At 39.4% G+C, this 14,264-nt stretch overlaps 1 protein-coding gene across 2 annotated transcripts in view; it reads left to right on the top strand.

Moving 5' to 3' along the window:
- DSP (desmoplakin) overlaps window positions 1-14,264 on the top strand; it is a gene marked incomplete at its 5' end in the record, with an annotated part of 37,449 nt that overhangs the window by 19,557 nt on the left and 3,628 nt on the right. Inside the window, 13 exons of one of the 2 annotated variants that reach the window (XM_080610725.1) lie at window positions 587-739; window positions 2,263-2,417; window positions 2,853-2,979; window positions 3,511-3,715; window positions 4,188-4,405; window positions 5,192-5,358; window positions 5,683-5,821; window positions 6,567-6,760; window positions 7,311-7,473; window positions 8,058-8,141; window positions 8,924-9,031; window positions 9,666-9,764; window positions 10,560-12,851. In XM_080610725.1, coding sequence (XP_080466851.1) covers window positions 587-739; window positions 2,263-2,417; window positions 2,853-2,979; window positions 3,511-3,715; window positions 4,188-4,405; window positions 5,192-5,358; window positions 5,683-5,821; window positions 6,567-6,760; window positions 7,311-7,473; window positions 8,058-8,141; window positions 8,924-9,031; window positions 9,666-9,764; window positions 10,560-12,851 — 4,104 coding nt within the window. Of the gene's footprint in view, window positions 1-586; window positions 740-2,262; window positions 2,418-2,852; window positions 2,980-3,510; window positions 3,720-4,187; window positions 4,406-5,191; window positions 5,359-5,682; window positions 5,822-6,566; window positions 6,761-7,310; window positions 7,474-8,057; window positions 8,142-8,923; window positions 9,032-9,665; window positions 9,765-10,559; window positions 12,852-14,264 lie in introns of both variants that reach the window. The other variant, XM_080610726.1, reaches the window with a different exon arrangement.

Raw genomic sequence — 14,264 nt, 5'->3', positions numbered from 1 at the left:
CTTTTTAAACCTGGAATGAGCCTAACAAATTCTCAAGTTTCTGACATGCTAACAAATTAAAAATCACTTTCATTCATAGGTGATAGAGTAGATTTTGCCTCAAAGGATAAGTTCATTTAAAAAATTATTCATTGTGTCACTATGTCACTGTAGTCTTTTTGAAAAGACTTAACTCAGCTTTTTTAGCCAAGTATTTCCTCATTGTGAATTAGGTACTGCAACTCCAGATTGAATATACTGGAGAAAAAAATGGTCAGTGATGGAAAAAGGCAATTGATGAAGTTAGGTTTGAGAGTGTAATTTTGTGGGGTTTTTTTTGTTAGCATCCATGTTATAATAGATTCTTTCTGTTTATGCTAGTGCTTCTTACAGATCACATCAACCACATTGCAGATCTGTATCAAAAACCTCCTTTGCAAGTATTACAAACTTTTCATTTTTTAATTATAGGCCAAAGGCATATACCACTGGAGCTAAAGGCAGTTTTGCCCACTGTGAGCACAACATGTATCCCTCTTAATAAAACAGTGGGAACTAGATGTGGTTTCTTTTTAATGAATTTTTAACATACAGTTAATCTTTGCAGAATGAACGAGAGAGAATTCTTGAATACAAGAGGCAAGTGCAGAGTTTGGTGAATAAATCCAAGAAGATTGTGCAGCTGAAGCCACGTAACCCAGACTACCGGAGTAACAAGCCCATTATCCTCAAAGCTCTTTGTGACTACAAACAGGATCTGGTATTGTATCCCTTTCTGGCTGAGAATGAATATAAAGTAAATTAGAACATGGCAAATGATTTAGTAAACAAACTATTGAGCTGAGAGGTGTAACCCCTTTGTCTGCTTTTAGTCAGCTTTAAATTTCTTTGACAAAAAAGCTATGACTTTCTTGCAATTGTGAATTACAAGCTAGGGTTCTGGGTGGTTAACAAGTCTAGTCAAAATTATTAGGATTAGTCCGTTAAATAGCATTAATAGTCATAACTCAAATTAGCACAGAAAAGTCTTATTCGTAATAGCGTTAAAATTGTTATACAGCTGCTTCGTAGCATCTGTGTCTATTTTTTGGTGATTGCTGACTTTTCCAATGTCCCTCTGGGTTCTTAGGTCAACACTTCATCTAACAAAAGGTGAGGAATGTACAGTGAGTCATTGGTGTCCCCAGTTTTTTGCTGGATGGAGTATGAAACTGATGGTGGTGGTTTTTCTTCCTCCTCAGTACTGGGGCTGATTTGGCTTATTTCTATATTTTTCTGTTAACAGTAGGCTTAGATGTGTTTTATGCTTGCATGATGTTTCTCTTCATTGGTTCCCAATTACCCAGTTTTTCTATTCTGTTATGTGTAAAACTTGTTTTATCTGATTCATTAGGTTGCACTCTTGTAGCGACCAGTAATTGATCACTGTGATTTGTATTTACAGTCTGAGTTTTCTGCTATGCACTCTGAGTCTGCACTTTTCCAAACCACACTTTATTCCAGAGTCATAGGAGTTCAGCTCACATACAGTAATTAATTGTTACTATAAGCAAAAGTAAACAAATTTAGGCAACAGTTACCTGACTACTTGCTAGTTACTTTAAGCAAGCTAAATTCTGCTCAGATGAAAGTTAGCCCAGACAAGTCTGGAGACACTCCGTGCTGAGATCAATGCAAAGCCTTTTACTAGTTAATGTATTTGCTGGCTGTACAGGCATGATGCAGGTAGAGGACAGACTGGATAAATTATAGGAGGAGCCTCTCCATCTTGGATGTGAGCGGGCTGTAACGTGCACCGTGGCCACATATGTGGCCACATGGTGTCAGGATTTCTGGCAGTTGATGAATTTAGCTATTGCACTTGCTTCCAGTCCCATCACAAATATAGGTGCAGTACTAAGCATTCGTATGTCTGCAGGTCACTGGCTTACAGCCATACATGGTTGCATAGCTTATTGTGGGCATGTGTCCATATTCAGTCTTTGATACGGGTCGTGGCAAGCTTGAAGACTTGACCTGATGAACTGGGCTGGCAACAACTACTCAGGGTGTTCTGTGGCTTCCACTTGATTTTCTCTGTTTTCTTCACATGGAAACCAGATTCAGGGAGAAGGGGTTGATCTGTACTGATCTCTTGCCCCATTATGAAGCCACGATGCACACCTAGACCTGGCAGCTGGGAACCACTCCCACTTCTGTGATCTACATGCATCTTGTCTGTCTCTCCTGGAAACCCCATCTACTTAAGTAAATTAAAAAATGGGTTTTGTGTGTTTCTTACAGAAAACAGTGCGCAAAGGAGATGAATGTATCCTGAAGGACAATAACGAGCGCAGCAAGTGGCTGGTGACTGGCCCCGGAGGAGTGGATATGCTAGTGCCATCTGTTAGTCTTATCATCCCACCCCCAAATCCATTAGCAGTGGATCTTGCTACTAAGTGAGTTGCTGCCTGGGTTTGGACACCTACCACTGGGAGTAGATAGAATAGTTCTCTCAAAATAGCAGCCAATCACAAAATCTGGTCTGTGCCTTGATCACAGTGCTCCCTGACCCTTACAGGATGGGGTAATAAGGGCTGGACCCTTGACTTGAGGAAATTCACTTCAGTGAAGCTTTCTGGGATTTGGGTTGGCATATTTAAAACCTATTTTAAAGTTTTTGCTAGGTTGGCAGTATTTTAAACTTAACTTTTACAAGGTTTTCCTCATCTCTAATAGTGAAAGTTATGGATAAGTTAATTTCCAAGATTTTTTCTCAAGTAGAGAACAAACCTTAACACACTTCACATCTGATGGATGTTTCTTGGGATGTTTTGTAGCTATGCTACAAGGGCAGATGCATTTTGACCATGGAATTTCTTTTCCCATCTCAGAATCGAGCAGTACTATGAAGCTATTTTAGCTTTGTGGAACCAGCTGTATATCAACATGAAGAGCCTGGTGTCTTGGCATTACTGCATGATCGACATTGAGAAGATCAGAGCGATGACTATTGCTAAGGTAGGATACCAGCTGGCCTTACCTGTAGACTGGGGTCAGCATGACCTGACCTCTGTTGTCCCAAACAGTGCTTCCTACGACCTGTGCAAATGTATGTTCTGCAATACCATGGGCCTTCTTTTTTCCTGGGTTGCACCAACAGTTATATATGGAAGTTGCCATTTTATTAAAGGAGAAGCAAAGTTCTTTCCCATTCAAACATGGTATGGATAAACAGGAAGATTAGCTAAGGAGATATATTACATACTTGCTGTACTTGTTCCCACTGTACAAGGGCATGAATAGACAGAGTAAGAGGTAGAATTTCAAATTATTCTCAAGTTATGAAATGATGATAAGAAGAATAGATCAGCTCAAAGGGCACTTTTAGCACCATACTTTTATAGGCAGCTCAGGTGGGTTTTATTCTAAAATGTGATTTCTTTAGATTTTTTTGTTATTAGATTAGATTGTTCCTTGATGATTAACTAGTCATAAACCTTCCCCAATTTTTCTGTTCTTTTTAAAAAATTCTCTTGTTTCTCATTTCAGCTGAAAACAATGCGTAAGGAAGACTACCAGAAAATAATAACTGACCTGGAGATCCATTATCAAGAATTCCTCAGGAACAGCCAAGGCTCAGAGATGTTTGGTGATGAAGACAAACGAAAGATCCAGACTCAGTTCACTGATGCTCAGAAGCACTACCAAACATTGATTATACAACTGCCCAATCAACCACGGCAGCCACAAACAGGTTTGTCATTTTCTTGCTTTTTGTAGAGATTGGACTGCTTGGATTTCTTTGTTCGAGGTGGGGGTGGTGCATTCTCATTATTTGATAATGTTCTCATAAACATATGAATGGAAACATGTTCAGTGTTTTACTGCTGTCTCCCAACATAACAAAACTGGCAGGGAAGAGTATGTTTTGTTCTTCCTTCCTTTGGTGTGAATCTGGGAATAGCCCTCCAAAGTTCATGGAAAAACAGAATTTAGTCCACCTGACATGTTTTCAGTTATTAGCAAGCAAAACATCACTGCTGCATTTGAGGAAACAAGTTTGTCTTTGGGAAGGAGAAATTTCATTCCTCGAAATAGCTGCATAAGGGTCCTGTTCTCAGTTCTACAGATAAACTCAATGCTTAGGGTGCTTGGGCACTACATTGACTTTCTGTATGTAGCTACTCCGTACTCTGGCAGCTGACATTTACCCAATCGTTTTACAGTGGTCCCAACTGAGAGCTGTCCTGTGAGTTCCTCAAGCACCATTATTGTTAATGAGAGAAATCGAGAACATGAGAAGCAGGAGGCTTGGCTGCTGATGGAGCTTCAGAAACTGCGGCGTCAGATAGAAGCTTCTGAGGTTCAGATGGTTCAAAGAGCTCCTCTTGGAGTGGATCAAGGGGCTGTGCATGACTTTACAGTCAGAATAAAGGATTTAGAGGTAATTGTGGATGTTTTTCTTTGAGCATCTCAAGCTTGGTTTGACTCGTGCTTCAGAGCATACTGCAGTTGTATTTTTAATCAGCTGGAAAAGACACACATCCTGTGCACAGAATTCTCAATTGGAAGCTAACCATGATGATTTGAATTGAAGTTTAACTCCTAAGTAGAAAAAGTTGACTCTTGGGTTTTAGAAGTCAAATTCTGTCAGGCAAAGAATACAGAAAGCCTAATGTAAAGTGAACATGAGCTCATGTTAAGCCTCATCTAGGTTAAAGTACTATTAAAATCCTTTTCAATGGACCCTACTTTACTACCAACCTCTGAAGTGCTGTCTGTGGGATGCAGAATGGGTAAGTGGGGCTTACAGGCTTCTCCCTCTCCCAGTTCTTAAGATTTGAAGAAGGCTGGAGACAGATTAGTAAGAAAAGAGAAGAGGTTCAGCATATGAGAAAGTCTCGTGAGGCAATGAGGTTGCAAAAGTCTTTAAGAGTAGAAGGACTTTGGCACGTCTACAGAGTACAGTAGGCAGCTAGCAGTAAAGTAGTCTGCTTTCAACAGAGCTGAGTTTCAGAGTGGACGAGGTGCTCAAAAGAGGTATTGGCTGTTGTGAACTGTGCAAAAAAGAAACCACCCAATGTTACTTTGCAGAAAGCAAACTTGCACTGCTTCAGTCCTCGGTCAAGCTGGTTAGCAGGCTATTTGGATAAGGAGAGTGATTTCGCATGTGTTGTAGAATGATCATTCAGCCACCAAAATGTGTAAATCGGGCATTCTTTTTCTTCAGGGTGTACAGAATGACTCTCAAATAATGGCTGAAACCCTCAATAAGCATAAGGACTTGCTGCCTAATTTCAGAGGCTGTGAAAAGTATGTGTACTTGCAGTCAGAGATAAATGCCCTGTTTCAAAAACTGGAAAATATTAATGGTGTTTCTGCTGGCTACTTAGACAGGTAAGAAAATTGAAGTTATAGCAATAAAATACTCACTTTCTTCATAATTGTTAGTACAGAAACCTGCCTTTTGTTACCCATAGTGTAAAATTGCACCTTCTTTCTTACAAATGCTGTACATGTGGGTAGAAACAGACACTTATGTGACTTTCTTCTCCTTCCTGGAAGACTTAAAAAAAGCAAACAAAAAAGAGAGAGTCATGGATATCCCTGAAATTTCTTCTGTATTGTCTATTCTCTTTAATTAATGATCTGCAGTTAATTAGAAATACCACCTTTCCTACCCCAGTCCATAATGGATTTGTTTTGTATTACTTATTTTAGCTTGAATGCACTGAGATGTCTGCTCCAGGTTATTCTACAAACAGAAGATGTGATCAGAGTTTATGAAGTCAGACTCTCTGAAGAGGAAACTGTTCCTTTGGATCTTGATAAAGTAGAGGCTTACCGGGCTTGTCTGAAGGTGAGAGGCCAGTACCCAAGGACGCAGCAAGGCAAAACTTTTAGCTGGCAGCACTGGTCTATTAAGCTGGGTGAAACCCTTCTGAAACCACAGGAGATGGAAATGCTGATACTGTTGTATTTTACTGCATAGACATACAGCGCTTCTGCAAATTATTGGAATGTACAGGTTTCTACTCCTTCCATCCCCTGGTTGTTGCAACCAGCATAGCAAAAACAGTGGTGTGGAAGGTCTCCATAATCCATTTCTGTACAAAATTACCTGTTGATTTGTATCACTTATGAAACTATGCAGATTTTTAGATAACATTTGAAAGCTGGATATGCGCACCCTGAGGCTTGATTCCAGAGCTGTTGCGAATGCAGGAATCTTTTATAGATCAGTTGAATTTTCTAGTCAGTTGTTTCTAGGAACAAGCAAGGCAGGCTCTTCCTTTTTTTTTTTTTTTTTTGTAACTGCTCTGCATAGTTCTGAGAAACTGAAGCATCAGCTACAGAAGATGACAGCAGAGAGCTTTGGTTTAGCAAATCATTTAAGAGTGAGTCTAACTTTAAACACGTTCTTAAGTCAAACTCTATTTACTAAAGTAGGTATTTCACTTTAACTATTTAAATCCAGGTGACATCAGTGTACCTACCCTACTGAAACCTTTAGATCCCAACACTTGTGCATGTGGTTAATGGTTGGTGATTAAAGTATCCCCATAAGAGTAAAATGTATGAGAGCATTTTGTTTTTTTCTCCAGAAAATGAAAGCAGACCTAAACATGAAGAAGTCACTACTGAATGCCCTGGAAAATGAGCTGCAGAGAACACTTCAGATTCACTCGCAGTCTTGCCAGTCATACACCCTGTATGACATGGACATTGGAAAGTTCTGTGACAAAGTTACCCAGCTAATAGACCGCTGGCAAAGAGTTGACAAGCAGATAGACAACAGGTTTGCACATACTTCCTAATAGCTTCTTCCATATTGCTATTGCTACTAAAATAATCTTAACAGTCAGTCTAAAACAACTAATGTGCACTTAATGATCACTTCCAGAGGACACTTCAGGGCAATAAGACTAGAGCAACCGTGAATAGATTGAGTATACTTTAAAAGGGATTGTGTAAGAACAAGCAGGAAAATTTAGTAATTTAAATTTCTAACCTATGTGCTACAGAGTTGTTGTAATTATTATTTTTTTAAATTCTTGCTAATGATCTTTGGTTAAATACTTCCAGTCCCCTGCAAACAAAGCAACCTTGCTTATTCCTGAACACCATAGATGTGAGGGTTAAAAAATTAACACTAAGAATTAAGTAAAAAAAAAAATCCCAGGGATTTTTTTTCTAATGCTTTATTGAGCTGTTGTTCAGAATCTCCTTGCAAAGCTTCTCACAGTTTTACCTCATTTATTACTGTGTCTTTTTCTAAAAAATGTTTAAGGTGAGAGAAAGAGAATGCATTTCCCATTTTGACAGGTTTTCCTTTTTTTTTTTTCTAGATCGTGGGATTTAGAAAGGCAGATCAAACAGCTGAAAACTTACCGAGATCTCTACCAGGCGCTGTGCAAATGGATCTGTGATGCCAAGCGCAGGCAGGATGCTATCGAGGGCATGAAGCTTTGTGATTGTAATGCTATCATGAGATATCTACATGATCAGAAGGTATGCAGCACCTGAATGAGTTGTCTTCAGTTATCCAGGTTTTAAATTCTTTTGCTGTTTAGAAAATACCAGTATCAAAGCAATCTGCAATACAATGGCCTGTTTTGAACTATAAAGTGCACAAGCTACCAAAAATGTGCAGAAGGCAGGAGAGAGAAAATATCATCCTCGTTACTTTCTGTCAGCACTGCTACAGGTTATGAACAAGGCCATTTTGGCTCCTGTATGATCACTGACACTTTTACAATATCAGCTTTGAATTAAGGGACTGTGTGGTGATGCAACTTACGGGATAAATTATAGCACAAAAATAAAAAGTGAGGAAATACATCTAAGTTAAAGTCAAGGAACTCCCCAGCTCTGGGGGTTGTTCAGTTGGTAGGTGTTCCTTTTGAGGACAACCTTCTTAGGCACAGAGAGCTTGTTGTTGTGAAAACTGCACAGCTACAGGTAATTTCAGGTCTCAGCCTCTGGGGATGCAGTGGTCTCATACTGCAGGTGCCTTCTGATAGAGATTGTGTCTACAGGAGGAAATACTTGTAAATCCTTAGGGAATGCTTTACAGCTCACTTTTTTCTTGACAGAACTTGCACAGCGAAATCTGTGGGAAGCGAGACAAAGTTGAGGAGCTTCTCAAGCACGCAGACCAATGTTCAGCTGCAATTAAGGTACTTGGATTTCAACATTTTTATGGGGTGTGGTTTTTCCTGGTCCCATTCTCTCTGCTCTGCTGGCAGGTAAAATGTTGGCTCACAGATGTGTACGTACAGAAATTGCTGGGGTGAAATGCTTGTGTGTACAAAATATAATGAAAGCAATCTGTTTACTTGCCAACTGAAGACTACAGGCTGATGCAGGAGATACCAGTGAGAACTTCTCTTCAGGAGAATCAAAGCCTCCCTCTAGCCAGACCAAACTTTCCACTTCACATGTTAAAAAAAAAAAAGAGTAGAGAATTATTGGTAATTTAGGAATTAGGTCTGATTAGGATCTGGTCTAGGAGGCAAGACAAATGCAGATTAGCAGGAGGAATGGTGTGCAATGTGGCATATGTGATATGAAAGAGGTGCAGAGACAGTTATTTCTGATGAAGTTTTGATTGATATCAGTACCTAGACCATTTGCTGCCATGAATCTTTTTCACCTCCAGGTGAAACCTCAACTAACAGAAACACCTGTCTTCCCTTTTTTGCAAAATGCTTTTTTCTCTTTTTCCCTTTGTTATTCTCCTGCACGAGTCTCCACAGTGATACTTGAACTTGTTTCTGTTTATGATAGAGGGTCATATGTATGTGGTCAGAGATATAAACAAGGGAAAATGTAGCTTTTTGTTAAAAAAATAAACCAAAACAGCCCCAAAACTTTTTTGGAAGTTTTTGGGAAATCCAGATTCCTAGAGAGTTCTTTGGTGGTTGCTAAATGGGTCTTAACTTTCCCTGTTGTTTTACAGGATTATGAACTACAGGTTGCTTCCTACAGTTCTGGATTAGAAACATTGCTCAACATACCTATCAAGAAGAGCGTTGTTCAGTCTCCTGCAGTGCTGATTGTGCAAGAGGTATCCTTCCTTCCTTCCTCCCCATCAATCTTTTGAATAGATTTGTTTGTCTGTGTGAGCCATTGTGACACATATCCAGCTGGATTCGAATAATTAGCACTGCCATTAGTAAGGTGTGCTAAGCATACAAGCACAAGAAATTAGTGCAGAACAGTCACTGTGCTGTAAAATCATACTTGGGCTCATTTAGACAGTAGATTAGCCCTCAGGAATTTACCTAATTCCTATTCAGTGTCCACTGCATACATATTGTGAGAAAATAAGATCCGTGCCCCAAGTTGTTTAGTCACTTTCAACCTGAGAATTAACTACTATTAAAGTTTAACTTAGGTTAACTGTGACAGTCAGACAGGAGGAGCATGATGAACCAGGGATGAAGCCTTAGATTTAATGTCACATCAGCAGTGGGAGAAAATAATCTTGAAAAAGAGGGTGTGGGTTTATGAGAAGGGAAAATTTATACATTTGGGGTCCCCAGAAAGTCGTGTGAATTTGTGAGGAGGAGAATTTCCTTTTTACTTTGTCAAGTGATATGTTTTCTCAAGTGGGTTGGAACCTGTTAAATGATCTGAGACATAAGTATGTTCATATCTAACTGTAGTACAAGCTGCTAACAATGATTTTTCTTTTCAAGGCTAATGAGGCTCAGTCTCGCTACATAGAGCTTCTTACAAGATCAGGAGATTACTACAGATTCTTAAGTGAAATGTTAAAGAGTATGGAGGACTTAAAGGTAATCTGACTCTTATTTTCTTCACCTTCCATTTTTATCACAGGTTAACAAGCTATCACTGATAAAGAATTCCTGTTTAAGTACAGTGCAAAACAGTCCACAAAACTATATCCTGAGCCCAGTGCTGTCCCATGAAGGAGGTATATAAGCAGATTCATGCATCTTTTGTCAAAGAGTGCAGTGTCTTGCGAAGTTACCAATGTCATCTGTGAGATGGAGAAGCCTTCTTGGTCAATAGGAGGTGCTTCTCTCCTCATCACAGCCTTGACCTCAGTGACAGTACAGTTACCTCCTTGCTCCTCATGGTTAAGGAGCCACACCTTATTTCAAGCCATTTCTAAAGTGTTTCAAATGGAGTAACTCCTGATTTGATAAAGCTCTGTGGAAACAGAGAGGCCCATTTAAGAGGTCACATATACTGAATGTGAATCACCTGTTTGAAAATATTGGAGATTCTAAAAAAGGCTATTTAATACTTTGCTGGTGAACTCTTGGTACATCAGATTTTACTATCTGTATTGCATCTCCCTCCCCCCGTCAAGTACCACTTTCCCTCTGAAAGTCATTATGCTGATTTCTGAATAAGGTCTGACACTGGATAAAAAGGATTCCAGATTTTGGCTTGATGACATTAAATAGAAAAGGATTTTGAGCTCTCATTGAAGCTAAGAAAAGAACGCTTTGTAAATTGTCAGTGTTACAAGTGTATACTGTGTTTCATGTGATGATTTTGAAATAGTTGTCAGAAGTGTTTATGTGGGGTTTTTTACTTGTTTTTCTGCTATCATTTTGCAGATGAAAAACACCAAAATCGAACTCCTGGAAGAAGAACTCAGGCTTGCCAGGGATTCAAACTCAGAGACAAACAACAAACATAAATTCCTGGAGCAAAATCTACAAAAGTACCAGATGGATATTTCTCAGCTCAAGGCAAAGCTGATGAGTTTGGAGGAGATGAAAAGACAAGCTGAAATGGATGGAAATTCTGCTAAGCAAAATCTGGACAAATGTTATGCCCAAATAAAGGATCTAAATGACAGAATAACCAGGCTGACTTACGAGATTGAAGATGAGAAAAGGAAAAGGAAGTTGCTGGAGGATAGATATGAGCAGCAGAAGAATGACTATGACCAGCTGCAGAAAACAAGGCAAAACGAGAAAGACAGCCTTGGTTGGCAAAAGTTAGAGTCTGAGAAGGTCATCAAGGAGAAGGAGTACGAGATAGAAAGATTAAGGGTTCTTCTTCAGGATGAAGGCACACGGAAGAGGGAGTATGAAAATGAGCTGGCTAAGGTAAGAAACCAGTTTAGCGAGGAGATGAGTAATTTAAAGAACAAGTATGAAACAGAAATTAATATTAAGAAGACCACAATCCAGCAGATAGCTGCACAGAAAGATGATGATGCAAAAGGCCTCAGAGCCCAGGTTGACAGACTGACAAGAGAAAACAGAGACCTTAAGGATGAGATTGTGAGGCTGAATGATGCCATTCTGCAAACCACAGATCAACGGAGGAGGGCAGAAGAAGATGCTCTTCAGCAAAAGGCTTGCAGTTCTGAGGTGTCACAGCAAAAGCATCAGTTAGAGCTGGAGCTGAAACAGATCATTCAGCTCCGTGGTGAAGACAACTCAAGATACAAGCAGGCTCTTGAGGAGGCTGCCTCAACTATTCAGGATAAAACTAAGGAGCTGGAAAGGCTAAAGGTTCAGCTTCAGGAAGAGGCTAAAAGCCGATGGGAACTTGAAAATGAGTTGGCTAAGGTAAGGAACAGTTATGATGAGGAAATTATTAGTTTAAAGAACAAATATGAAACTGAGATTAATATCACAAAGACCACAATTCACCAGGTCACCATGCAAAAGGAAGAGGACACAAATAATTATAGAACACAGCTTGATAATGCCATGAGAGAAAATAGGAATTTGTGTGAGGAAATTAGGAGACTGAAGAATACAATAAGCCAGACAACAGATAATCTACGGAAAATAGAAGAGAATGCTCAGCAGCAGAAGGCGGCTGGCTCAGAGCTTTCTCAGAAGAAACAGCAGCTGGAGATTGAGCTAAAACAAGTTATTCAGAGGCACTCTGATGAAAGCATGCGGTACAAACAGTCACTTGATGATGCTTCTAAGACCATTAAGGAAAGAAACAAAGAGATTGAAAGGCTGAGAAAGTTGTTGGATGTAGAAATAAGTCAGAGAAAAGAAGTAGAGGATGAGAACAGTCAATTGAAAAGAGTCCAGTTTGACCTGCAGAAAGCAAACACAAGTGCTACTGAAACAATTAACAAGCTGAGGATCCAAGAGCAGGAACTGGCCAGACTGAAAATAGACTATGAAAGAGTTTCGCAAGAGAAAAAAGGCAGGGATCAAGAAAGTGCAAAGTTCCAGAGCACTGTGAAAGACTTGCAGATCCAAAAACACAAGCTGGAGGAGGAACTTTGCAGGCAGAATAAAAACCTAATGGAGGAGACATCCAGGAGAAAGAAACTGGAGGAGGAAATAGAAGGCATGAGGAGATCTCTCAGAGATCAATCGGTTAAAATAACTAATCTCACACAGCAGATAGAGGAAGTGTCTATTGTAAAGAAGAGGAATGAAGATGACCTTAGACACCAGAGAGAAGTATTAGACGGTCATGTGAGAGAGAAGCAGAGATACATGGAGGAGATAAGAAAATACACATCTGATATCGAGACAATGCGGCGTCAGTTGGTCCAAGAACAGGAGCAATTAAAACAGGCTCACCTACGATATGAGCACTTGCAGAAAACCTCTGAGGAAAAAAGCAAGAACTTGAATGAGTGCAAAATAGAAATCGAAAGGCTTCAGTCTCTCACTGAGAACCTAACCAAAGAACACTTGTTACTGGAGGAAGAGCTGCGAAATGTTAGATTGGAATACGATGACCTCAGAATGGTCAGAAGTGAAGTTGATGAGAAAAATACTGCCATTGCTGAACTAAAGAATCAGCTTCAGATGAGCAGCAAGCAAACCCTGGAGCTTCAGGGGTTGATTAATGATTTACAGAAAGAAAGGGAAAAATTGAGACAGGAAATTGAAAAATTCCAAAAGCAAGCTCTAGAGGTATTCATACATATTTTGATCCCAGCTTTACTGTCTCTCAGATATATAATTAATTGCAGTGTCCATTTGAATCAACTTAATTCACGCTTTGCTGTTTGAGTTCCATCACTGTACTTGCGACTAATATCCCCTTTATGGTCCTTCTCCTTGTTAATTTTTAAACAAAACCAGCAGGATTTGGCCACTTCCTTAGCTGCTTTACTCCCTGGGAGCTGTGCTAGGGAGCTGTAAGGACAGTCTTAACTGTCTAGCTGAGCCTTGCCCTCAGCCCTTGCCCCAGGAGAAACCTGGGGTCTGTGCCAGTCTCCAACATCTGTCCTAGGGGAAGATGAGAATACATGGAGTACCACTGTGCTTTAGCTGTGTATCATGCTGGCTGTGTGCTTACCCAGGCTGTTTCAGTCAGAATGGGTTAAAGCAGTCCTTCAAGGCTGACCTGAGTGCTATCACAAACTATACCAGCTAAAAACCCCAGAACCAACAAGCTGTGAAAGTGGGTAACTGGGTAAGGTGTTACTACAAGTGAGGATTAAAGATCATGTTGTCAGCTGTACCAAAGGTACTTAAAGTCTACATTTCATTGACTGTTTTGAGGGTTTATGTTCCTAAGTCACTAAGGGCATTTGCAAATCTTATTATTGGCCCTTATTAAACTTGAGGTGACAGCATAAACAAGTTAAAGAAAACATCTTTTCATATTTCATTCTTCAGCCTGGTTTCTTTTCCAAAGAGCTACTATTTAAATATACACAAATGAGCACTTATGAAAATGTTTTTTTTTTGCTTTTTCCTCTACTTGCCCTTTATTTTTTCTCATTACCACTCTCAGCTATTCTTTTCTTTATTCAGTTTTTCTTTATTTAAAAAATCTTAATCCTGATTTTTAAAAAATACTAACATTTAGGATTGTCTGACATCTGTGCATGAATATAAATGCACGTATTACAAATATATAAACTTGTATTCTCTTAATTATGGATACAGTTGTGCATGTTTGTACGTGTTTGTGTCTATGTATACATAAATGAAGACCTTAAGTGAATTAAAATGTAAAGCAGCACAGGTAAAATTGTTTGAAGTAACATGTGAAACTAATAGGAAAGTGAAAATTGAGTCATATATATTTCCTTTTTATCCATGTATGACCAGTCCTTAGCTGATAAAAATTCAACCAGGTCAGTAGGAGTAATCCAGGGTACATCTGCTGAGTATCAGACTCTTAATGAGTCTGAATGTTCTGTGTATTTGTAAGTGTACTATGAGAAGTATTAGAAAGTTATAAAGAGCTAACTAAACCAGCAGAAAATCAAGGCTATGGGTAAAGAATGGGGTCTCTGGCAGTACTAGAGACATTGTCAGCGAAGGGACAGTGTATCTTTACTAGTTTATATGAGTCCATGGTCTTGGGTTAAG

Source organism: Psittacula echo (genome assembly GCF_963264785.1).
Source record: "Psittacula echo genome assembly, chromosome: 2".
NCBI lineage: Eukaryota > Metazoa > Chordata > Aves > Psittaciformes > Psittacidae > Psittacula > Psittacula echo.
This window is presented reverse-complemented; position numbering and strand designations above follow the sequence as displayed.